This window comes from Aythya marila (assembly GCF_965140915.1).
Source record: "Aythya marila genome assembly, chromosome: 20".
Lineage (NCBI taxonomy): Eukaryota > Metazoa > Chordata > Aves > Anseriformes > Anatidae > Aythya > Aythya marila.
In genome coordinates this window covers 5,835,601-5,859,196 of record NC_139061.1, presented here as the reverse complement: position 1 = coordinate 5,859,196, position 23,596 = coordinate 5,835,601, and the positions used below count along the sequence as shown (strand labels likewise).

Here is a 23,596-nt window from a genome sequence, read left to right as displayed (position 1 = left end):
CCCCTGCCCTCCCCACACCCCAAACCCAGGACAATATACAGCAGTTTCCAGATACTTTGTGGTCTTGTCAGAGAGAATTTAAAGCAGGCCTACAGGACCAAGGAAAGAAGGAACTGATAAAAATAACATACTTAACGTTTTTTGCATGTTGCTTAAGGAACTGTAAACAGTAAAGCCTCAAGTCAATGCTGCCCAACCTTTACACCCCCACGTGCACACAACATTCAGCGAGACACAAGGAAGCTGCAGAAGTTCTATAAGCTGGGATCTCTGTGGACCCAAGGGCTTTAATCCTTCTACGGCTAGCATACAATTTCTTTCAAAGAGATCACAACTTCGTACATTTCAAGAAACAGAATTACAGTACTGACTTTAAAGACAGTTTCTAAGGCTCAGACTGAGTCCAAAAAGGCCTCTGAGTTCATTCAAGCTCTTGTTTGGACTGCATGAATGCAGCATAAGAATGATTGCAGCAAGACGTCCACAGGTAATTTCTACATTTATTTTTTATACCAAAAAGTTATGTGCAACAAATAGAATTCGTACATATTTACATTGTTTTACCTGTTAGCAAAATCGTATCCTAAACCTCCGATAGAGAATCTCTCAACTATATTGATAAAAGGAACATCTGCCCAGTGACTCCATTTAAATGGGTGTTTAATTTGGAGTTTAAAGCACTAGTGATAATAGTTGATGGAACATACAGTACAGAACAAACACCTAATATTTAGGCCATGCTTAATACAGTTGTATGGTAACAGAATACTTCATCTTTTCTGGACCAGTTTTCTCTAGATCATCTTGAAACAACGTTGGCAGAACCAAAGTTACTAGAACTCTCCTTAACTTTAGCCAATGTTAATTAGGAGACCCAAGTGCTGCCCAAAGCACCTTGTCAATATTTTTGATCAAGAGACTGTACAGAAGACAACAAGTGTGTATTACAGTATGCAGAAATCTCCTGATGAGAGATCTGCTGTCACTTTGGAAATCAAAGGTGGTAGGGAATGTTTCCTTGGCTGTCCTTAGCATTGCAAACACTTTACAGTAAGAAGCTTCCAAGAACATTCACTTTCTAAACGAGACTTGAATGCTTCATTGGCTTTAAGAGTAACGAGTACCTTACAGTAAGAGGATTTCAGGAATGTTTACTTCCTAAACAGGTTTTGGGATGAGATTCTTCTGCCTTTCAATTTGCCCCTCCCTGCAGGACGGAGAGCCAGGCAGGGAGTGGTGCTGGGGAACAGCCCAAAATCACAAGCACTGTATCTTAAGACTTTTTTTCCCCCCCTCCATTCTCACAAGTGTTGAAACCACAACCAGAATCTGTGTAACAATACTGCCGCCTCCTCGTCCCTCTGCCAGGCCAAGTGTTATTTACTAGCATTTCCCCATTCTACTGCATCCACAGGACTTCCCAGAATTTCCCTTCAGTTTTGTAAACGGCCAATTCGTATCAATCACACGTAGGCAATGACAGTTGTTTTGGCTGAGGGGAGGCAGGGGGCAGTTGCATGAAGCACTTGTCTGATTTCTATCCCGTTACGAATTGCAACCCGAGCCATTTTACTGGAAGAAATATGCTGTTTCTATCATTTGGTAGCAATGAGGAAAGAGTCAAAGATCTGGAAGCAAAAAGGTCCAAATTTCTACTGCTAATATTAACTTTGCCCTTTATTCAGGCCAACTGCGTTTCCAAAGCACAAGAGAGAAAGTAGAAGAGTTAGGGCCATTTCTAGCAAATCACTTCCAGTAAAAAGTAACTGCAAGAAAAGCACACAAGACAAAGGAGTTCACAATTAAGGGTCAGATTTGCAAGGTTGTGCACAGAGTACAGCTGCAAATTCTTCCAGAGACCAAAGCGATTTTCCATTTGATCCCTACGTGCACACAAACGAGGACCGCAGACATGACTGCTGAAAATCTGGCCCTGAACAATTTTACTAAAACTGAATTAACAGACTATGCCCACACAGACAAGCACAAGACACAGTGAAGTTAGTCAACACCTATACTTTCAGTTGATGTTTTTTTCCTTTTTTTTTTTTTCAGTGCGCATTACAACCAGAAATCAGACCAAGTAATCATTGATTAAACTTGTCTCCATTGCTGCTTGTTCTGATATTAGCGCTGCGACTAACCATTTCAGGCAGCACGTTTACCTCTTCCTCAGATGAAAAGATGCTTTAGTGTAGATCACAGGAATGCATCAAAATAAATCTATACAACATATTAAACAGTGATATTGTCTCAAGGCTTATAAGAGAACAGAGTGAAGCCCTGAGGGACCAGCTTAACACCATTCGCTCCCCTCACGTCAAAGTTCAAGGCATTTGAGAGACAGAACTAAACATCAAGACAAGCTTTAACTATACTCTGGTCAATACAAAATGCATTTAATGAATTGTCGTCTAAAACTCTTAGACAAGAGGGACGTGTAATTTAGTGTTACATGCAACAGATGTTACTCATACCACAGAACTCTACACATAAAAGCAGTTTCCACCTACATCCTTGATACAAACCAGAAAATTACTTCAGTAGTAATTTAAATACTATTTTCTGAATGCAACCTAAAAATTCTATTTTCTCTACTGAACGCTGCATGTTTCACAGTCAAGTTCATCCTCGGCAACTTAGTGTTTTTAATCCACTTAGCTGTACAACAGAAGTGTCTTTTTGACATTCATGTGCAAGAAAAAATCCTAAGATTAGTTAAACTAATTCTTTAAATAAGTGGGTATGCAGTTGGAACTCTTCGTATTTAGAAGCTGACAAGGGCAAAAAGCAGCACAGCACCAATTACAGAAAGTAGCTGAATATTTTGGTGTCAGAGTCCAAAACACAAGCATTTTACTTTCCCAGTCACGTCAACCTCCTATCGCATTGAGTTAAACCATATTGCTACCACTTCTCAGTCTAAAAACTAACATAGGTTTCTTAATACTTTTCTACGGCCAGCAAGTTTTCTGGGACTGTTGTTTGTTCATTTTTAAAGCAAGGACACTTCTGTCTGCCAAGTTCAACACAAAGTATTTGGTTTAAGATTTTAAGACAGAAGGCACTTTTAACATTCAGCCTTAGAATACTGCGTGCAGAAACATTACAATTTTGTTCCTTTGCATAAATCTGCAGTTTAATTTTTTTTTAATTAGTTATTAGAAAGAGCAATGATAGCACTATATCACATTTCATTTTCAGGAGCACATTTACTTAGTTATCCCGCTAAACAGACTGCCCTTCCAAAGGATCTCGTGTGTGTCAGGCCTAAAGTTCATGTCCCAATATAGCACAAACCGAAGATCCTGACGAAGATCAATTCAGTATCTGCTTATTCAGTGCACTACTTGGTTATCCCGCTCAGTCAGTGGTTTCCACTGCAAATTGCAATCCTATACTGCAGCACTCATGTAACATCAAACATTAGTAACACTGCCTGTCTGACTGCAGTTTAAAACGAAACAGCACTGCCTGGAAATTCAGTCCTTCCAAAGGGCGCTCTTTGATACCCCAACCCCCAGTCTGTAAATAGCATTCCGGTGGTAACCTTCTATTGACCACATTAAGCTGTTTTCATTCTGTACAGAAATTAATGAAATTGTGGTTTAAATGAACATACTTCAGGTTTCAGCTTTAATTCCATTCTCAATACTGGAAACAAGAAAAATGGAACAAAACCCAACCATCATTTTCGTGAAAGCGCTAGCAGCGAGTGCAGCAACACGGTGTTCTCTACAGAGGTCACTTCTTCCATCACGTCAGTCGACTGTTAGCTGAACACTCCGAAAGCTCCTAGGCTAACAAAACTGATTGTACAGTGAGTTCTCCAGGGATGAAACCAATATTTCTAATTTTATTTACAGTATAAGTCCTAGTTAGATCTAAGTCCATCAGCTAAAAAAAATAAAATGTAATACACATACTGTAAACATGGCAACATTAAATATTGTAATGCTATTCTAGAATATTTAATGTCATGATCACATCTTGTTATACCTGAATTTATATACAGGATATTTTATAGCAAGTGTTACCCACTTTACAAGTGGAGGGGGTGGAGAGTCTAGGTTTTGCTGTGGCTAGAACTCCTTCAAAGTAAAGTTAAAGCTTGTCTTTGATTGTATTAGAGCTTTCTTTCATAACCACATTTGAATTGAAGATTACCACAAAAAATTATTTAGGGCCCCTTCCAATTTATAATTAAAAATTCAGTTATGATTCTCAAGGAAAGTGTCTGATATGGAGAATAAAAAATTACTGCAAAATAAACTTAATGGAAGTTGGGTCTTCAGACTGTCAGTCAAAAGTTCAAACAGGCGTTATTCCTGTTTGGGTTGGAGTTGCCGTTTCCAGGCCTCGTTCAAATAAACTAGTCGTTTGTAGTTGATGATAAAGAGAATGAAGTTCAGCAAATATGTGATGACGCAGACAATGCAAAATTCCTTCAGCACGAAGTACAGAATGTACGCCAAGTACAATGACCCTACTACAGACACTATGGAGGATGTCATGAGGATTAGAGCTGCTACTGCACTTGCTGTCATACCTGCAACAAGAGAGAAAGAGTTACTGCTGCTGCTCTCGTCCCCCCTTTCCACAAAAAGCACAAAACCTACGCACTCCAACTCAAACTCAAGGCTACTCAGCAAGTTTGTAGGACATAAAAGTCTGTTCAAAATACCATGAGTTCAAGATGGCTGATAAATCACTACACGGAGGGGAGCTCCTAGGTTCTGCACAACAGTCCTCTGATAAGAAGTATGTGTAGTATTTACCTTCTTCCTTATTCCTGAATTTTGGGAAAGTTACAGGTTGGTCAAATTATGTCTATTGATACAAATAGCTTTAGAGCAGACCACAGAGTCAGAACATACATACACACACTGCTACACTTCGTGCACTTTTTGCCTGCTATCCCCATATCCCCTGCAGAACTTGCATGTTCCAGTTTCATCTTTTCTATCCTGCAATCCAATGCTAAATACATTTAAGTGATAATAGCAGCGCAGCAACTGTCTTGATACTTGTATTATTAATAGCATAGCAGGAAAATTAAGATTGCTCTTGTTAGCATGTGGGCTTTTAAGCCCTTTACACAGATGTACCATTAGACTGGTTCTAATAAAAAAAAGAACACACATTTTATCTGGTATCATGAGGATTCTGCAATGCATAACACATTCCCCTTATCACCATACACCTGTTATATATTTTAGGCTCTAAGTTGCATTAATACTTACCAAGTAACATTTGTAGTATATAAAACACGAGTCCAAAAACACTGTTTGACTGATTTATTGCACTGTCCTTTCCGAAGATGGAACCCAGCAGACCGAATCCTCGACCCCATCTGTAAGACAATGAAACTAAGTTAACTTGTAGTGGGGCACTTGTTGCTTTACCTCAGTATTTATAATTCATTCCTGTTGGGGAAAAAAACACAGAGCTACACATGCTCTGACAGGACCAGGGGGTCCCATCTGAAGTTCAGGGGTATCTGACAAGGAGGCAGCTTGCAACAGGGTGTGCGCTGGGTACACCTTTATCCCACAAACTGCTGACCAAAGTTATGTGTACACTGACAGCTTCAAGTTCACACAATTGCAGCTTCACCAAACACCACGTCTGCTTTCTCAAGTTGTAATTCAAAGCTCTTCTGTCAAATAACCGCGTCTTTCCTCCAGCAATAGTTTTAGCAGCTCTCTCTACTACAAGAGGAGTTGGACACATGCTCACTAGATATACAGCTACAGGAAAATGGTAAACCTCGTAAGTGGTTGTTACTGCCTGCCTGCCAGCATTTACCTCGCTGGCACTACAGCAAGCAGGTTGGAACATATGTTCGCACCTCAGTGGCTCCCGATCCATCTAACGCCTTAGGAGGAACCAAATCTGGAAGGCAGACGAGCTGGGGATGGTACCAGAACAGGAGCCACAGGCCACATGTGCCAGAGCCCTGTATTTGAACAAGCACCTTAACAGCAAAGTAATTTTTAACACTAGTGATAAGGCAGGGAGCTGTACGAGCCCTACTGAGCTGCTGCTACAGTAGGGTGGATAAAAGGTGAGATTAGTGAATGCACTTGTGCTAGAAAGCAGTAATTTGATGTCCAGAAGCAGATCACTCCAATGCATCACTCCAGTTGCTACCCTAGAGGTGATGATCCTGCTAGACCCAAGGTACACCACAGATTTGCTCTCTGTGCTACAGGAACGTGCCGACACGCTGCACCAGAAATGTGACAGCGGTGGAAGGCCACCACCACACTACGGCTTCTTCTCACAAGAAAGGTGTCACCGTAACGCAGCTTTACACCATCTCCAAAATACTTCACCTCAGAGCCATTTCTGCAACATTTATAAAACATATTCAAATTTATCACTTTAATTGAAGCTTAGTAACTGCCTGCAATTAACTATTATACCCAAATCTTGCGCTCTTCACCCCAAAATGTAAGTAGAATTATGTACTAATTCCTAAAAACAGCATTGACTGCATACATTAAAAAAAAAAAAAATAAAGGGTCATGCTTTGGGTCTCAAGTCTTGCAAGTGACTGAAGAGAAACCTGTGCATAATTGTAAAGCTCCAATCAGCACAGAAAAGGCTGGCACTTGCTTTACCATGGAGACAGTGCCTCGCATCTGGTTGCAAGTCTCTGTAGCACAGGAAGGCCAGCAGTCCCCGTGAGCTTACAGCACGGCTTGGGGTGAAGCAGCACCACGGATGGACAGCAAAGATCTGGAAGAGCGGCTGTAGAGGTGCGAGGGCAGCACTTGAGAGCAAAGGGAGCCACGCTTCCACAAGGGAGGGATTTTAAAAACAAAATATTGTACAACAAGACATAAACAAATATTACAAAGAAATACTGCACGTCCAGAAGAATCTCAGCTATGAGAAGACTTTCTTCCCACACTGGATTTTAAGTGAGAACTGCTTATTCTTCAGCCTTAATTTGATAAGATACTTGCAGCACATCTAACAACTCTGTCCGGCTGCCCAGCCACCAAAAACAGTATTACAGGCAGACAAATACATTAAAGGCATCATTATTCTGCATTTAGCAGTTGGAATTTTCTCTATTAACACATCAAGAGACACTTCAGCTTCCTACCCACAAGTGCAATTCATTGTTCAAGTCCCCAGGTGAGGGTAAAATCTACTTGAAGCCTTCCAGGCCTCCTTCCTGAGGCAGGTGGCAGAACTTAACACGTGCCTGAAGCCTGCAGTCCCCTTGCTCAAAGCACCTGCAGGATGCCGACGTGCCACCCTCTCATCCTCCTGAGATCCCATCCTGCTCAAGAGCATCACAAACTTCAGAGTCTGACCCTACAGTTATTCAGAATTCAATGAATTGCTGTTAATGGAAAGCTAACGAGTTCCAGCCCTCCGCGACAGGCAGTGTCCTCAAGTCACCATCTACAGCTGCAAGGTCAGAGCCCGGTGAAAGCTTTTTCCACGTGCACTAGTTCGTTAAGCATCTTGTTGGCCTTGTAGTCACTTTAAGGACATCAAGTGTTGGATTTCAGTCCATGGAGCACAGCTCCAGCCTCGCATCTTACTCCACATGCTTTGAAGTGGTTGAGAAGCCTGGAGTGGAGGATTCAAAGCACTTTCTCAGACTTACAAGGTTTGAAGTGTGGGGAAGTTTTCTACATCAAACAAATGCAAAAAAAAGAAAGAGACTAATTTCTCTACGGAATAGGCTAATTCATCCCCTAATTCTGTCACAAAGGTCCTAGAACTTGCTAAAACACACGATGAATCAAGTCATTTTGCAAGCAGTTGGAACAGAGGAGAGGGAAGGGGACTTGGACAAAAATTTTCCTTCTCATATCTAAATCACATAAATCACACATGATTTTTTTTTGACTTTGAATATCTAAAAACAAACAGCAAACACAGCAAGAAGACAGACTGCACTTAACAGGGGAAAAAAAGAAATTAAACATCAGTAAAACCAATGAAGGACAAGGGTTATAAATTGCTCAGAAGTTCTCTAAGGAACTTGTCCTTATAAAAAAGGATTTAATTTACAAGAACTGACTATTAGTCAGCTCAGGATTTGTTTTTTTTGATGTAAAAGGCTGGGTAAAATGTTAATGTTAATGAAGAACTGTTTGCACAGTAAGCTAAAAACACAAGCTCCACACCACCAACTTGTTCCTGGCACTGCCTCATGGCTCCCCATCCTGAAGCAGCCGAGTGTTCTGCTGTGGAAATAAAGCTGCAGTCAGCTGGAGTGATTCAGAGCAGTATCACAAAGACATGTGGCAGGCCGACTTCTGCCACACCCAAGTCTCACTCTTATTTGAACGTAAAACAAACCGCACACCGGCCCGAACTAACTTCAAGGAAGTTTTAAAAGAAAGCTTTAAGACATCTTACTGCATATTTTAACTAACTCAAATTCCACCTCTGTTTAAGATGGCAGCCTGCTTCTTTTCTCATTTGCAGTTAACAGCTTTGAAAATGATTTGAAAAGTTATGCCCTCAAGAAGATCTTCACGTTCTCAGAATGCAGATTCAAGAAACCCAAGACAAAGTCTTTAGAGGCGTGTAGTTTCCCAGCATCTAAAACTGTAGCGTTCAGTGGCTTTTTATTCACAATGTACATTCCTTTTATCAAAAGTAAGACTTGAAGGTCATTACCCACCCTCTAAACAATGGTGTGTGATAGTTAACAGCGCTCAGAAGCGTCGGTTGTTTTTTTTAACATCTCCAGTAACTCTGTGCACTTGACACTTGTAACAGAGCAGACAAGAACCGAGGTCATTTTGATCCCCAAGCGACATATCTCCATTGCATCGGGTGCTGTTAAATCATTACCTCTTTCGCACCACTACGAACATCCTCCGTGTTCCAGAACAGCACTTACTTACAGGAGCATGCTCTAACACCGAACGTGTCACTGTGCTTTAGCAGTGACAACGCTGCTGGAGAAGGGCAGCCCGGAGAACTCCACGCTGTACTCTGTACTCTCGGACACCTGAAAGGCCAAGCTCCACGTTTAACAGGTTAGAAGCTGTCAGAGTTATCAGTATTAGCTCAAGACGAGGCACAGTTCCAAGCCTGCTGAACACAGTGAGTCAAACAAACACAAAGTGTATATTTAGCCAGGAGTCACATTAGCTCACCCACTTTCTGGAGGAAACACCGCGCTGTTTCTTCCAGCCAAGCACCCCTGCTCTCACAGCTACCAGCAGATGATGCTTTTTAGAGCTTTTACACAGAGATAATTGCCCAAGATGCTCTCCTTGACCTCAGTTATCCCTAAGAAACTTCTGAACTGGGGTTTCACCTGCACCAACATGCTTTGTAGCCTGCCTCGAAGCCTTCCTCAGTGCACCTGGACACGTTCTGAACACATCTTTTGAGCTCTGTAACATCCTCTTGCACTGAGCTTCTGAATCACCCCGCCTCACCTTCACCTGGCAGTCCTTAGTTCTCACCTCAGGAGAGGAACCAGCTGCTGTATGTTCATTTTAACACACAAAAAAACACAGACTGGGTCAGGTCAAGCCCAGGCAGCTCCAGCACCATGGCTCTGCCATCAGAGCAGCAGATGCCCAGGACAAGGCACCACGTACTTCCCCAGTTCATGTTCTGTCTCCTAAATGTCTTGTCAAAAGGGCCATCAAATCCTTCAGGAGGCCGGATTATCAAATGGCACAAGAGATTCAACATCTGAGGACACTGCACTTGTGCAGCAGCAGGCTTTCCCAACACATCTCTCACAATTTTTAGCTTAGCTGTAATGAAAAGGGCAAACAAAAATCAACAAAGCGGTGATATTTTCAGGGAACTCTAAGTAAAGAACACTAATTCTGCTTCTTGGCTACCAGCGCTTTACTTAAAACCCATCATTTCAGGATTGGTTTTCATCCCATACAAATTATTTAGCTATCAGCAGCAAGCACCATTTAGCCATTTGTAATCCTGAGGAAAAATATATATATATATAAATATATTTTTAAAATACTATATTTGAGAAGTGATATGCAAATTTCCTTAAATGTCATCTGACTTCTGCGACACATTACAGCACAGAATGAGAGTTCCCAGGAGGGCAGCACGGCTGGCCTATGCTCACACATCGCCTTCAGTGAAAAGCTGATATAAAGGTCAAAGGATCCGGAGCATTTTAATACTGAGCAATGTTAAGAAACTCTGGTTGCAGCTTCTTTACAGCTTCACTGGAGGATTTTGGATTAAGCCCAGTTCATGGTTACAAGGTCACTCAGGCCGCCCTAACAGTTTTAATAAATTAAGTAAAAGCCTTCAATTAGAAGCCACAAGAAAGCAGATTAAAAATCCCCATTTGTAAGCTCTCCAGGAGCACTTACAAGTTTTGATAACTTGGTTTCATGTTTAAATCTGCCAGCAGTATTTACCACAATCTGCTAGGATTTTGTTCTGTGTTTCCTCCAGCTCTACACCAGAAAACTGGTCCAAAAAATGTCAGCAGCTAGATCAGCAAAGCCTTGAGCAGACAGTGGTTGATTATTTCATAGCAGTCTTTACCGAAGCACCCACAAGCCAACAGCAACACGTTCCTTCTACATCATCTTTTATTAACCTATCACGAATGAAGCCCAAAGCTGAACCACGGGCACATTTTTCCATTTTCATGGCATCAGGCAAAATCGTTCTCGGCACTGTTACAAAATCCAGACAAGCCAGAAATAATATATTCATGAAATGCAATGATACACATTACAGATCACTGTAAGGTTGATAAAAGGACTCAAATAGCGAGGGTACTGGGTTTGGTTTATAATACGTAGTGGCAGAGGCACATCTTTTATAACGGCCTCAAGTATTAAGTCATCAATATTCTACTGAAAGGATGAGACAAAAGGGACTCAAACTGCCAGCTTCTGTGCTTTGGGAGCACCTGGGTTCAGAGCTAACAAAGATGGGTGTCTGTAAGCATTCCTACAAACAAAGAATAACCCTGGATCACCCTGCAGCTCACATCCTCCAGCCTCCCCCAGGACCTGCCAGTCCTGCTCGCACCGGAGCTGGCACAGCAAACGGGGCAGATAACCTTGGCTCACGCTGCAGCTTTTTTCTCTCGGCAAAAGTATTACTTGCAGTCCCTTCCCGCTCCTCTTTGGTGCTGAATCTGCTTCTACAGAGCTTTAGGAACTTGTACCCTTTGTTAAACTTTGCTGTAAGAAAAACAAACAAACAAACAAACAAAGCACTTTATCCTCACCCCAAACCCAAAACGCAGCACCACAGCAGCTACTGGGAAGAAAAATAACTCCACCGCAGCTGACAGCGGGACCTGAGATGGGTTCTGTCCACACAGATTTCTGCTGCCCAGTCAAGAAACCAGAGATCTTCAAACCTTCCCTCAGGCAGCACAAACGATGAATCCTTGCTACAGAGTAACTGGCAAAGCATCCTTACGGCTGCTATCTAACGATCTGCAGACCTCAGAAATGAGCAACAACCAGTTTAAAATCACAGGACAGATTTTGGCATAGTCTTGGGAGGCCACATTTTCATGTAGAACTGTTTTGGCAGTTTGAGAACAACAACTATGATTCCTGTTGAATGGCCACCAGCTGTTCACATACTGCCCTTCGGCAGTTTCATCAAGTTTTTATCTCTTTCTCTACAGGACCACAGATGCCTAAAAAAACAGGGATGTGGCTCAGGTTAAAGACATTACCGACAAGCAAGGGCTAACAAAGCCAGTAACATTTCAAAAAGAAAAGCACATGGACCCCATTTGCCTAAACTGGTTTGCAAGAAGTGACCAGCCAAGCACAATTTTTCACCTTACAGTCACCTACAACTGCAACTACCAACCCCAAACACATCAGGACGCTTCCCTGTGGGCACAATGATAGAAAAGTGCTGGGCCATCAGGAGCTTACTGGTAAAGTGAAAGGTAACTGCTATTTAATGTCCTTAACCTGGAACCAAGCAAACCTGACAGACAGCAGGTTTACAGGAAGGTCCTCAACAGAACTGAAGGGGAACCTGCGAGGTCAGAGCTTTATTCCATGTCTCACTCCCTTGGATAACAGGGTTGTTCACAACTTGGCATTCTCACTCTGAAGATGTACCAGCAGAACAGATTCGGCAAGGTGTGCTTCACCAAAAACCACCACTGGTCAAAGTTTTTAACTTTAATCCATTGCAGCACAACTGAACACCCGCTGGTGGACAAATAAGCCCTACAGCAGTGGAGTTATGCTCACTCATCACAGCACTGAAGTACTGCAGCACAAGACTGAGCAATTCAACTACACCACTCACCCAGAAGACAGAAAGCTGAAGAAGTCCAAAACCCCCATCTGAACAGGGGTTTCAGAGTGGCTCAGCCATAAGCCGACAGGCAATCCAAGATGTTGCATGTGAGCACGAAGTTCAGAGGAGGGAATCCCTAAAATGTCATCTATCCAGACGAACACTGATTCTTAAAATCCTAGTTTGACTCTAGAACCTATTCAGTGAGTTGGCTAAAGATGTTGGTCACTATTTCCAAAGCTCTTCACTTTCACGGCTGCCTGAAAGCTACAAACATGGCTGAAGATGGATTGTGACGAGTCACTGGTCATTCATTTCGGCTGTATTAAAGTTGTCACAGCATTAACACAATCTGGGGTACAAAACTCTTTCAGCAAGAGCCATCCACTAACCTGATCTGTCCTGCAGGCACCTTAAATTAATCCAGAGAGAAAGCAAAAACATACCAAAAGACCCCAAAACTCTCCCATGGCATATAAAACAAAACAAAGAGCTCAGGGGTTCTGTGTTACTACTAAAATGTCCCATTTCATTTCAAGCCACACCACCAGCCATAGGACTTGAAACTTGTTAGTTTAATTTCCGCTATGAAACTATTATAATAGCAAAACCAAAAAGGTTTTTAGGACCTGCTATTAGCCAGTCTCATTATAAATAAAGCCATTCCTGCCACTTAATTATTCTCAGATACAAGAGAGCAATCCACTTAAAGCATCTCCAGCAATTGCCAAGTTAAAACATTTGCTATTTCCCTACATCTTATCTCTCCCTGGATAATGACAGTGGTCATTATGCAGTCCTTAACAGTTTTTCTTTCTAAACCATTGTCATGAACTTTCCCCGTGATAAAAGCTTGAAATATGCTGACCATTAACATGTTGAGCAGTCAGAGATACTAGGAAGGTAGCTCTCCAGCACAATCTTCTGCGTGAGTCAGTCTCTGATACAAGATTTTCCATGCTCCTCCCTCTGCATACTGCTAATCTTCGCATTTCTTCTCTCATTCTTGTGCCAATACCAGATTTGGCTTAAAAACAAGACTTGGGAATAACAGCAGCTTATTAGTGGAAAAAAATCCTCCCCAAAGACCAGAACTTTGTTACAAAATAACTCAGCTAAAGATGACTCCACGAACTTACTCCAATTATTCTACAAATTCAGTATTAAGCCCAACACCGTGACTCTACTTCTAAATTCAGTCCTCTGCTGGAATCATCGCTTGAAACGTGCAGGTTGTTACGCTCCAAGTTCCATTACTTCCATCAGCAAATCTACCTTAAATAAAGTCACACAACCGAAAGAACACTCCAGAAGCTGGTGAGAGACACAAAGAGCAAGTCTGCCATCCATTTAACTCTGTGAAAACTGATCATAATCACAGATTATTTGCTTGGTTGTGTAACTGGCAGCGTAATAATTTAATGAAAAAAGAAGGAGCTGAAAGTTAAATCTGCATTGCACGTGTGCACCACATTTGAAAGTCTTCTGTCCTTGTGAAATCTGAATTATGGTTTGAAGCTCCTCCCAGAAACCAAGCTTCAGAGAAACTTTGGTGACACATGGTAGCAACGAGAGGCATTAAATGGGAGAGGGACATAAGAAGGATTGATGGATGGGATGCTGTGGCAACACAGAAAATACAATTTCTATCCTCGTTTTCCTTCAAAATTCAACAGCTTGCCCTCTTGTCTTGGTTTTAGAGGAATATTCCTTTTTTGTCTGCATCCTGCAACGCTGGAAGCACATTCGTCTCCAAATAAGGTTTGACTGAGCAGAACTTGCATGCTCCTTTTTCCGCAAACTCTTTTTACCACCTGCTTCAATTATCATGAGCTATCCTGACATTTGCAATACTTCAGTCGTTAAGCATGATTCTCCTAGCAACTGCTGGGGAGATTTCAGCGGATTTTGTCCCTAAACGTTCATGTTGTTATACAGAACTCCTGCAGTAGAGTATTTACAGGTCTTACCACAGCTTACACAACATTTCTGCTGCAGCATTCCCAATGAATACTATAATTACACAGCATTATTCTATAATTAGAGATATCTACAGATATAATTAGAACTATTTTGCTTTTCAAAGCATTCGGTAAATACATATTAAAACTGTTTACTTGAAATTCCCAGTCTCAAGAGCAGCCTTTACAATAACAACAAGCTACTGAAGGGCCAATTGTATACACGAATAGACCACTGCCAAGGCTACTCAGGTGCTTGAGTCCTCGTTATTCTCTTTCACCTCTAGAGCTGTGAGAAAAGTATCTCACAGGGTTTACTCTCCATAGCCCACACATAATTTTAACTTATAAATTTAAGCTATCCAGGCAGGCATATTGAAGCCTTCTTGCTGTTTCGATATAAACATTGAATTTTAGGACACTTCGCCAGTAGTGCCATGACCAAGCTCGTTACCTTCGCAAACTAAAGACTGTCTGATGACAGACCGAAAGCAGAGTTAGAGCCCTCGTACAATCCCAAGAGTCTCTTCTCAGACATCCCCAGATACACCTCTCCCCGTAACTTAAGACAATTACGCCTATGTCACCCCAGAAGTGATTTCAGCAGTAAGATTTCCCTGTATGCTGTGTCTAAACAGATTAACCAGCTCCCACCTTACCAGATTATGGGCGTGTTCTCACCCACAACTTTGTTACGATAATACAGAATGTGCCCTTACACGAATTGTGACGGCTTTTGTGCAGATTACACCAAGAGAAGGGGAAAAAAAATGACATAAAACACTCCACTGAAGGTACAGATACAAAAACATAAGCTTTTAATACATAATTTTGCTGAACAACCTAAACACTCCTGCTCTTAGCTCCTTACCTATGTATACCTTTGCCTGTTTCCGCATACATATGCACAGACATGTATATGCACACACATACGTATATGCATGTCTTTGGACAAATCACCTTATTTTTTTGGCTGAAATACTTGAGAGCGTGCTCCTAGGCAGGTTTCCCAGCCAAATGGCACCCGTGGGCACTTCCTGCAGCACCCTCACACCGCTGGCACCAGTAACCACCCAGCAGGTTACGCCTTTTCCCTGCTGCCACCGAGCAAACCAGTTACCTGACAGGTAACGACCCAAGCCAGCAGCACTCTGAAATTCACACCCCAACTCTCCTAACAGAGATGAAAACCACGTACCTTTAAAAAACACCCCCTAAAATAATTCCTGATGGGAAACTGGCAAAATAAATAGAGCTTTGAGCGAGGCTCGTGCTGCTGAGGCACACCTCCCTGCACCGAGCCCCCCGGGGCCGCCCAGAGACCCCCTTTGGGGCGGGCACCGGCACCACAGGGCAGCCCCCGGGCGGGCACCGGCACCACACGGAGCCCCCCAGCCCCTCAGGCCGCGACCCTCTTCGGCTGCCCCTCAGCAGCTGCCCCCCACGCCCTTCATCGCCCCCCCCCGGCCCGTTGAGGCCCGCTCCCCTCAGCCCCTCAGCCCCCTGCCCGCCTCCCCTCAGCCCCCTCACCTGGACGTGATGGCGGCGGAGCAGCGGACCCTCTCGCTGAGGTCGCACAGGGCCTGGTAGCGAAGGTCGCGGCCCTTCTCCCGCTCCAGGTGGCAGGCGTAGAGGGACAGCAGGATGCCGGCGGCGCACACGGCCGAGCGGGCCACCCGCTCCCAGCGCGGCACCGACACTCGCAGCAGGACGGGCGCCGCCATCTTACCCCCGCCCTCCCTCCTCCTCGGCCCGCGCCGCGCGCCCGCCGCCGCCCGGCCGCGCATGCGCGCCCGCACCCCATTGGCTCGCTCCGCCCCCCCTCCCTTCCACCGCTTGGCCGCGCCCGACGCGTGGCGCTCGGCGACGACGTCACGTCAGGGAGGGGAGGGGAGGGAGGGGGGATAGGGGGGAGGGCTGCGTGAGGGGAGGGAAGGAGGGAGGGGGGCGCCCCCTGGCGGAGGGAGGGGGTAGAGCGGGTTTTGGGGAGGGAAAAGGAGGTTTTGGTCGTTTTTGTTGTATGTGGTACTGAAATAGAGTCCTGTGCTTGGCGCTGGGGTTCTGTCGTCGTTCACACGTTATGGATTGAGGGAGTTACTGGGGTTGGAAAAGAGCTACGGGATATTCCAACCACCCCCTGCCAGCACTGCCACCACTGCAGCGTGTCCCCAAGCATCACCAACCTGCCCCTAACCGCCCCCAGAGATAAAAACACGTCCCCAAGCACCACACCTACACAGCCCCTAAACACCCCCAAGGGCTGTGGTGGCTCCACCACCTCCCTGGGCAACCCATCCCAGTGCCTGACTGCTCTTTCTGAGCAGAAATGTCTCCTCATTCCCAACCTGAACCTCCCCTGGCAAAGCTTGAGGCCATTCCCTCTGGTCCTATCACTGGTTACCTGTGAGCAGAGGACGACCTCCAGCTCCCCACCCCTTCCTTTCAGGTAGTTGCAAAGAGCAATGAGGTCTGCTCTGAGCCTCCTCTTCTCCAGACCAAACACCCCCAGCTCCCTCAGCCACTCCTCACAGGACTTGTGTCCCAGAACCTTCCCCAGCCTCGTAGCCCTTCTCTGGACACACTCCGTGGTCTCAATGTCCTTGTAGGTTGGTGATGGCATTCACAGTGTACCCACATATAACCCTGGTAAAAGGCAACCACCAGGGCCACATCTCCTCTCAGTTACCCCACGGGCTTCTGTCAAAAGCTGCCCCAGTGCTGGTCCAGTTGGAGTTTGGGAAACTGGCCCACATCTCCAGTCTGCAGACGCACAACCCACCTAGCAGCTGAAAATACATTGGGTTTTGCCCACTGTAGGCACCCACCACAAATGCTGCTCTTGCTTGCGTTGGAGGATGGCCACAGCCCTCTGGTTCTCCTTCCCTTCCAGGTTCTGCCACTTGTTAGCAGATGGAGGAGTGGATCTGTACAAAAGGAACCTCCAAAGTTTTCCCAAGGAAGGCAGGATGGTACAGCACAATGGCAGCATTCATCCCATTAATCCTGCCATTCATGCCTTCATTGTTCTGCAAAACAAAGCTAATTCAAAGAGAAATGTGTTGCAAAATGACTTCAGTGTAAAGCAGGAATATCTCTGCCACCAAAATGGGAAATTGAAAGATATTCATGAAAAATATTTGAGAAAACCAATTAAAAAGAGCTGTTTGAACCCTAACTAGTTTATAAAGTAAATGATCTGCTCTCTCTTGTGTCTTCTGCTATTAATATAAACAAGGACAGAGGGGCAATGGGAAGAATGTGGAGGTGTTTGAGACAGAAAGAGCAACATAAAGAACAACAGATGTACTAAAGTTGCAGAAGAAGAAATAAAGTAATCTCACATACCTATAGTTTAGCCCTTAAAAAAGACAAGGTCTAGTCAAAGCTTTTTTTGCACGTGCACCATCGGATACCGAGGGCTGGGAGCCCCCTGGACATCAGCAAGAGCAGGACAGAGCTGCAAGCTGTCTGCAGGAGTCCCAGGCCAGCTGCTGGAGAGAAAGTGCCAAAGCTGAAGTGAATTACTTGCTCTTTGCCTGGAGTGCGAGTCCCATAACGCTGCACAGGCATTTGACAAAACCCAAACCCCAGAGCTGCTTAGAAAGCAGACGAAATGGAAGGAGGCCAAGAATAAGGGAAAGAGAGGGGAGCTGTTGTGGATCAGCTCCTGCAGTAATGCCTACAGTCTGGGCTTACGTAGACACTGCTGCTCTGAATCATGGTGTACTGCTTATATTTATCTCCTAATGATTTTCACGTTTATAGCAACTGCTTTTCTGCTGGAAGCTGTGCTTTGGATTACTGTTGGTGTATAAGCCAACATTTATGCTGCCTACATCAGGTGCAGTCGTTGTCATCAGGCAACAGTTACATCCCCATACATACAAGATGTTGAAATGACTGCTCTCGGGTAGCCACCACCCTTACACAACTGCAGAAATGGTGAACAAGCCATTTTTTAATGTCATGATAGTGAAGTGATGATATTACTGAGTGACGGTTGCATTTTGTGGATGAATTGTGCATATTACTATAGCTATAATGAAGGGTGCTTGCTTACAATGGGAAAATGAGTTGCTTTAAATTTCCCTTTCTATTGCATCTGAGAGTTTATTTACTCATTAGGTCTAATCCCATGCATGTTAGTCATCTGGATGCCTTTCATTATTTTCAGTGGGTTTTAGACATTAAGAAAATAAAGAAAATACAAATGACTAGTCTGCTAACTGCATTAATAGAGAACAGGTTTCAGTGCAACAGCTGGTCTATCTGTACTGAGGTAGTAAGCTGTAGGGACTGGATTTTAATTATATTCCTATGGAATAACTGTGCCTTTCTCACTATCCTTAATAAATAATTCATACTTTTCTAAGGCTCTACTAAGGTTAATTATTCACAGCAGAATCCAAAAATCATTTATGTTTTGTGTAAAGATCTCCCTCCATTTACTGGAGTAGGGGCTGTGCCTTTGGTTTTCTTATAATACTCCCCATTTTGTCTTATTGCTAAATGGTGGAAGGCCTGACAGCATTTACTCTGTCCCAGTTGCTCTTTTCTCACACAGAATCTCACACAGAATTTTCTAGGTTGGAAGAGACCTCAAGGTCATCGAGTCCAACCTCCAACCTAACGCTAACAGCCCTCCACTAAATCATATCCCTAAGCTCTACATCTAAACGTCTTTTGAAGACTTCCAGGGATGGTGACTCCACCACTTCCCTGGGCAGCCTGTTCCAGTGCCTCACAACCCTTTCAGTGAAGAAGTTCTTCCTAACATCTAACCTAAAACTCCCCTGCACATTTTTGCTGTGCCCCCAATCCCAGGCTGTGCCACAGCAGCCTTTTCAGGCCAATTTCACCACCGGGCTCCACATTCCCAATTTTTATTTTTTTGTTTACTTTTAGGAGCAGCCCCCAGATGCCCCATGGCTGAGCCACGTTCCGTGGCAGGACACCCAGTGCCTGTGGGTACCATCATGACACATCCCACACTTCACCTCAAGCCCTTTACCCCTTTATTACAGCGCCACAAGGGCAAGACACCCCTGGGAAGGTGGTCAGGGGGCGCCTCAGCACCAAACCCCTGGGCACCCCCAGCCTCCTCCTCACCCCAGGAACCCCAAAGAGCCTCTAGCAGGGAGGTTTCGGGGTGGTGGTGACCCCTTGGAGGCAAGAAGGAGGGATGGGGGCTGAGGGATGGGGGCTGAGGGGGACTGAGGGGGGCTTAAGGGGGCTGAGGGAGCTTGATGGGGCTGAGGGGGGCTGAGGGGGCTTAAGGGGGGCTTGGGGGGGCTTGAGGGGGCTGTGGGGGGCTTGAGGGGGACTGAGGAGGACTGAGGGGGTCAGGGGGCGTGGCTTTCGTAGGCCACGCCCCCCCTGCGACGTCGCGGCGCTGACGTCATCACGCCCGGCGGGTGTCGGGTGACCTTGAGGGGCAGCCCCGCAGTTCGCTCCCCGCCGCCATGCCGCGAGGAGGCCGCAGCCGCACGTCCCGCGTGGCGCCCCCCGCCAGGTGAGGGCGGCCGGGTTGCGCGGCCTCCCCTTCCCCAGCCCTTCTCGCCCTTCCAGGCCCCGTCCGGGGACAATGGGGCTTTATGGGGTCGGGGAGGGGGGTTTGAGGGGAAAACGGGGGTTTGTGGGGTGTGGGGGGGCGGAACTGGGGCTCTGTGGGGTCGGAGGGTTCCCCCCATCAGGGGTCGCCCCCCATTAGGGAGCTCCCCCAGGCTCTGAGGCCTGCTTTAAGCCTCCCCTTCCCGGCCCTGTTTCGCTTCCCGTGAACTCTCGCGGTCCCTTGGGTGCTCCTGGCCTTGAAACCTAGAAATAAGGCCGCCAGCCTCGGTGCCTTAGGATGCGGGGTGTGAAAACCGGAGAGAAACAAACAAACAAACAAAAAACAATTGAAAACTAAATAAAAATAAGGCTGCCAGCCTCACCCTGCTGTGCACAAATGGTTCCCCGGAACACCGAGTCTGTGCTGTCCACATGTGGGGTTACACAAGGAGGAATCGCCAGCAGGCAGAGGGCCTTGGCTTGTTTGGGGTTTAGGCAATGATTTGTGTTTTTTTCTTTTTGTGTCCTTGCAGCCGGGCGCCACAAATGAGAGCAGCGCCGCCAGCACCGGCCGCTCGGGCCCCAGTGCCAGCGGCAGCGCCGGCCTCCGCCGTGGGTGCCCCTGCGCCGAAGCAGCCTGGCCTGATGGCGCAGATGGCCACGACCGCGGCGGGGGTTGCTGTAGGCTCTGCCGTGGGCCACACCATCGGCCATGCGCTCACAGGAGGGTTTGGCGGGGGAAGCAGCTCAGAAGCTGCGAGGCCTGATATCACTTATCAGGTAAGGGGAAGCACAGCTGGATGCTAGTTCGTTGAGGTGTGGTTAATTTGAAAGGCTGGCTAGGTATAGGCTGAAGTGATTGTTATACAATGAAAGATGCACGAGTTCTGGCTGGGGAAACAAAGGTAACTTTACTGACTCAGTTTCCAAGTTTACCTCCACAGTCATCGTGTTTGTTTATCTTAAAAATAGTTCAAAGGGACACGAGTGATGTGTGCCTTTGGCATCGGGGGTTGTTTCCTATGTATATTCTGGTATACGGGTGTTGTTCCCTGCTCTAGTACCCTTGTGACTCGGGACTTCCATGTGCCCAGTCTGCTGATGATAAGATCTATTGCAAGATCGGTGTCCTGAAGTCACATTTTGTGCTGCTCAAACATAATAAATGCTGTTGCCTTGCCTAGATGCTGTACGAAGTTACTTAAGTGTTTATAATTTACAAAACTGTTCAGAATGTCTGCTGTCACCACTGGAAACTTTGTACTTCAACCCAGTATTTGTTTTCCATTTAAAAAGTAATATATTTTGACAGAAATGCAGGGAAGAAATACACAGCGATCAGTACTGAGGGGGTGTGGTTTCACGGGCTGGAGCTGTTGAAAAGGTGCTCACGGAGGTGTCTGCCATTTCAGGAACCCCAGGCAGCTCAACCTGCCTACCAGCAGCAGCAGCAGCAGTTTGCTCCTTGCCAGTATGAAATGAAACAATTCCTGGAGTGTGCGCAGAACCAGACCGACCTCAAGCTGTGCGAGGGCTTCAGTGAAGTACTGAAGCAGTGCAGGTTTGCTAATGGTAAGCAGTGGTAGCAGACTAAAGGAGCTAATTGCTGCAGTCATTGTGTGGGTACAATGCCCTGTTTTTTTTTTTTTTTTCCTATATTTTTTTATATTCTATAAAGAATAGGGATTGGTACAAAGCAGCAAGCAGAAGTTGGTTAAAGGGAGTCGTGGTTCTGTTGGCTTTCCTGTTTCAATCCAGTACATATAGCTGGAGGTGGTAGGGTGGAGATTGCACGAATTCCTGATGCTTTCATGCTAAATTAATGGAAGCAAATAATTTGGGAGAGGGGTGGCAGCGTGCTTCGAGAAGCAGTGTAGCATTGCCAGTTTGCTACTTAGGAGAGCTGCTGGCCTGTAGCAGGTGTCTCGGGCACAACTAACAAACCATTCTGATGTGGGTGGACAGAAGACTGCCAAGCACATGTGGCTGGGTGGACTGCTGAAGCCTTCCCTTCAACACATTCCTTATCACCCCTCAGTGTTTGCTGGGACACGTATATGGTTACTTCATAGTAAGGGACCTGCAGCTTAGGGATCTAAAACTTGATGTGATTAACTGTGCAACTTCTTATCTTACAGGTTTAGCTTAAGCCTCCAGAACAAGGTTGCTGAAGACCATCTTACAAGAACTGACCTATGAATGAAAAAGCTTCAGTAATAGTCTAAAGCTGTCTGATATTTTGTTAGTTCGTATATTCACACTGTTGTCCTTGTGGCTTGATTTCTGCCATAGCCTCTATGTGTGATACAACTTAAACTGCAAATTAATTTACCACAACATGGAAAAATTAAGAATAAAGTGGAATGAACTAATGGGGGTCAACTGTTTTGTTGATTGTTGTGTTGAATGTAAGTGAACCAATAAAACTTCTCTCTAGAAGTCCTGTGCTCTAGTGGATTTTGGAATGTGGGGTAGGAGTTGAATTTTAAGAGTAAGCAGGCAAGAACTGAAGTTAGCAGGATCAGCCTGCTCACCAGGTGCACTGGACAGGAAAGGTGCCTGAAGGGCTGGAGCTCCAGGAGTCCAGGAACACCCTTTGGTTCTGTGGTTAGCTGTGCTTGCCAGACACCTCATACTTGAGCATTTGAGCCCCACGGGCAGCTTCTGCTCATCACAACATGTAGTGACAAGGAATGCAATGGCTGGCCACAATATTCTGCATACAGCAGGTCTCAATTCCCTTAAAACTCAGCATCCTATCATACCTGTAAATACAATTTTTATGTTCGCATTCAGGAGGCTGAGAAACACCTTTACTCAGAGAAAATCTGTGGTAGTCCATTACATGAGCAAGCCTATACAATGCTAAGCAGTTCTACTCTTTTAAAATGACGTATTACTGTCTTAAGTTATTAGACTTGTAGTCCCCAATAATGTAAGCAGAGGCTGTAGGTTTTTCTTCCTCATCTTGGGAGTCTTGAACTGAAATGCAAGAATGGGGCCAAGTTGAGCAAGGGTGATGTGACATCTCACAGCTGGTTTAGAGAAGTAACAAAGGTGGTGGTGCCACGTGGAAGAAAAATCTCTCTTTAAAAATTACTGATGTGCCTGAGGGGGCAAAGCCTTTCTCTCTCAGAGGGAGTAGCCAGTTCATGTCCTGCTAAAACACCCAGAGCATGCAGTGTAAATACCCTCCTGCACTTCAGCTTGTCATCACGTGCCACTGAGCTGTGTTGTGAACCCTGCACATGTGTCTCGAGCACTACGGGAACCAGGATGGTGCATTCTCCCAAGGGGAGTGTGTGGGGTGGAATAAGGCTGTACTGAAAGGTGCGATTCTTTTTAAAAAGCCATAGCATTACCTGTTTTTTGCTGAGCTGCTTTTGAGCTGTTGTGTATTCTGCCCGTTCCCAAGAGCCTCCCGTCTCTGATCTGCGGTTCCTGGAAGTGAAAAGATAAAATTAGCCTTCAGAATGGGGAGGGGCCGCCTCAAAGGTGGGGGACAAGGACAGAAATACCTTTTCCAGGGGACACAAGCTGCGCTTCTGATACCAAACCTCACATTTCGGTCGCGTTTCTCACCATACTGATAAAAAAGAAGGCGAAAATACTTCGGGCCTCAGAGTGAGGTAGCACCGGGTAGGCAGGGAGATGCGCTCGGGGCTTTGGGAAAAGCAGAGCCCTCTCCGGACCCCATTCGAGCCTTTTTGAGGGCAATCAGCGCGGTGTGGCTCGGGGGGATCCCTCGGAGACCCCGCCGGTGCCCCCCTCAGCCACAGCCCGACCCCAGCCGGGCTCCCCTCAGCGCCCTTCCC

General features: G+C 45.5%; 2 protein-coding genes across 2 annotated transcripts; one reads left to right on the top strand and one right to left on the bottom strand.

Moving 5' to 3' along the window:
* Positions 1 to 16: 16 nt before the first annotated feature.
* VKORC1L1 (vitamin K epoxide reductase complex subunit 1 like 1) lies at positions 17 to 15,979 on the bottom strand. The gene is made up of 3 exons (XM_082776536.1): positions 15,762 to 15,979; positions 5,244 to 5,353; positions 17 to 4,549 (listed from the first exon to the last, which is right to left on the bottom strand). The coding sequence occupies exons 1-3, from the start codon at positions 15,953 to 15,955 to the stop codon at positions 4,323 to 4,325; spliced, it is 531 nt and encodes a 176-aa protein (XP_082632662.1). The 5' UTR covers positions 15,956 to 15,979; the 3' UTR covers positions 17 to 4,322.
* Positions 15,980 to 19,617: 3,638 nt separating this feature from the next.
* On the top strand, positions 19,618 to 22,220 carry CHCHD2 (coiled-coil-helix-coiled-coil-helix domain containing 2). The gene is made up of 4 exons (XM_082776049.1): positions 19,618 to 19,743; positions 20,315 to 20,561; positions 21,194 to 21,353; positions 21,920 to 22,220. The coding sequence occupies exons 1-4, from the start codon at positions 19,694 to 19,696 to the stop codon at positions 21,928 to 21,930; spliced, it is 468 nt and encodes a 155-aa protein (XP_082632175.1). The 5' UTR covers positions 19,618 to 19,693; the 3' UTR covers positions 21,931 to 22,220.
* Positions 22,221 to 23,596: the final 1,376 nt, after the last annotated feature.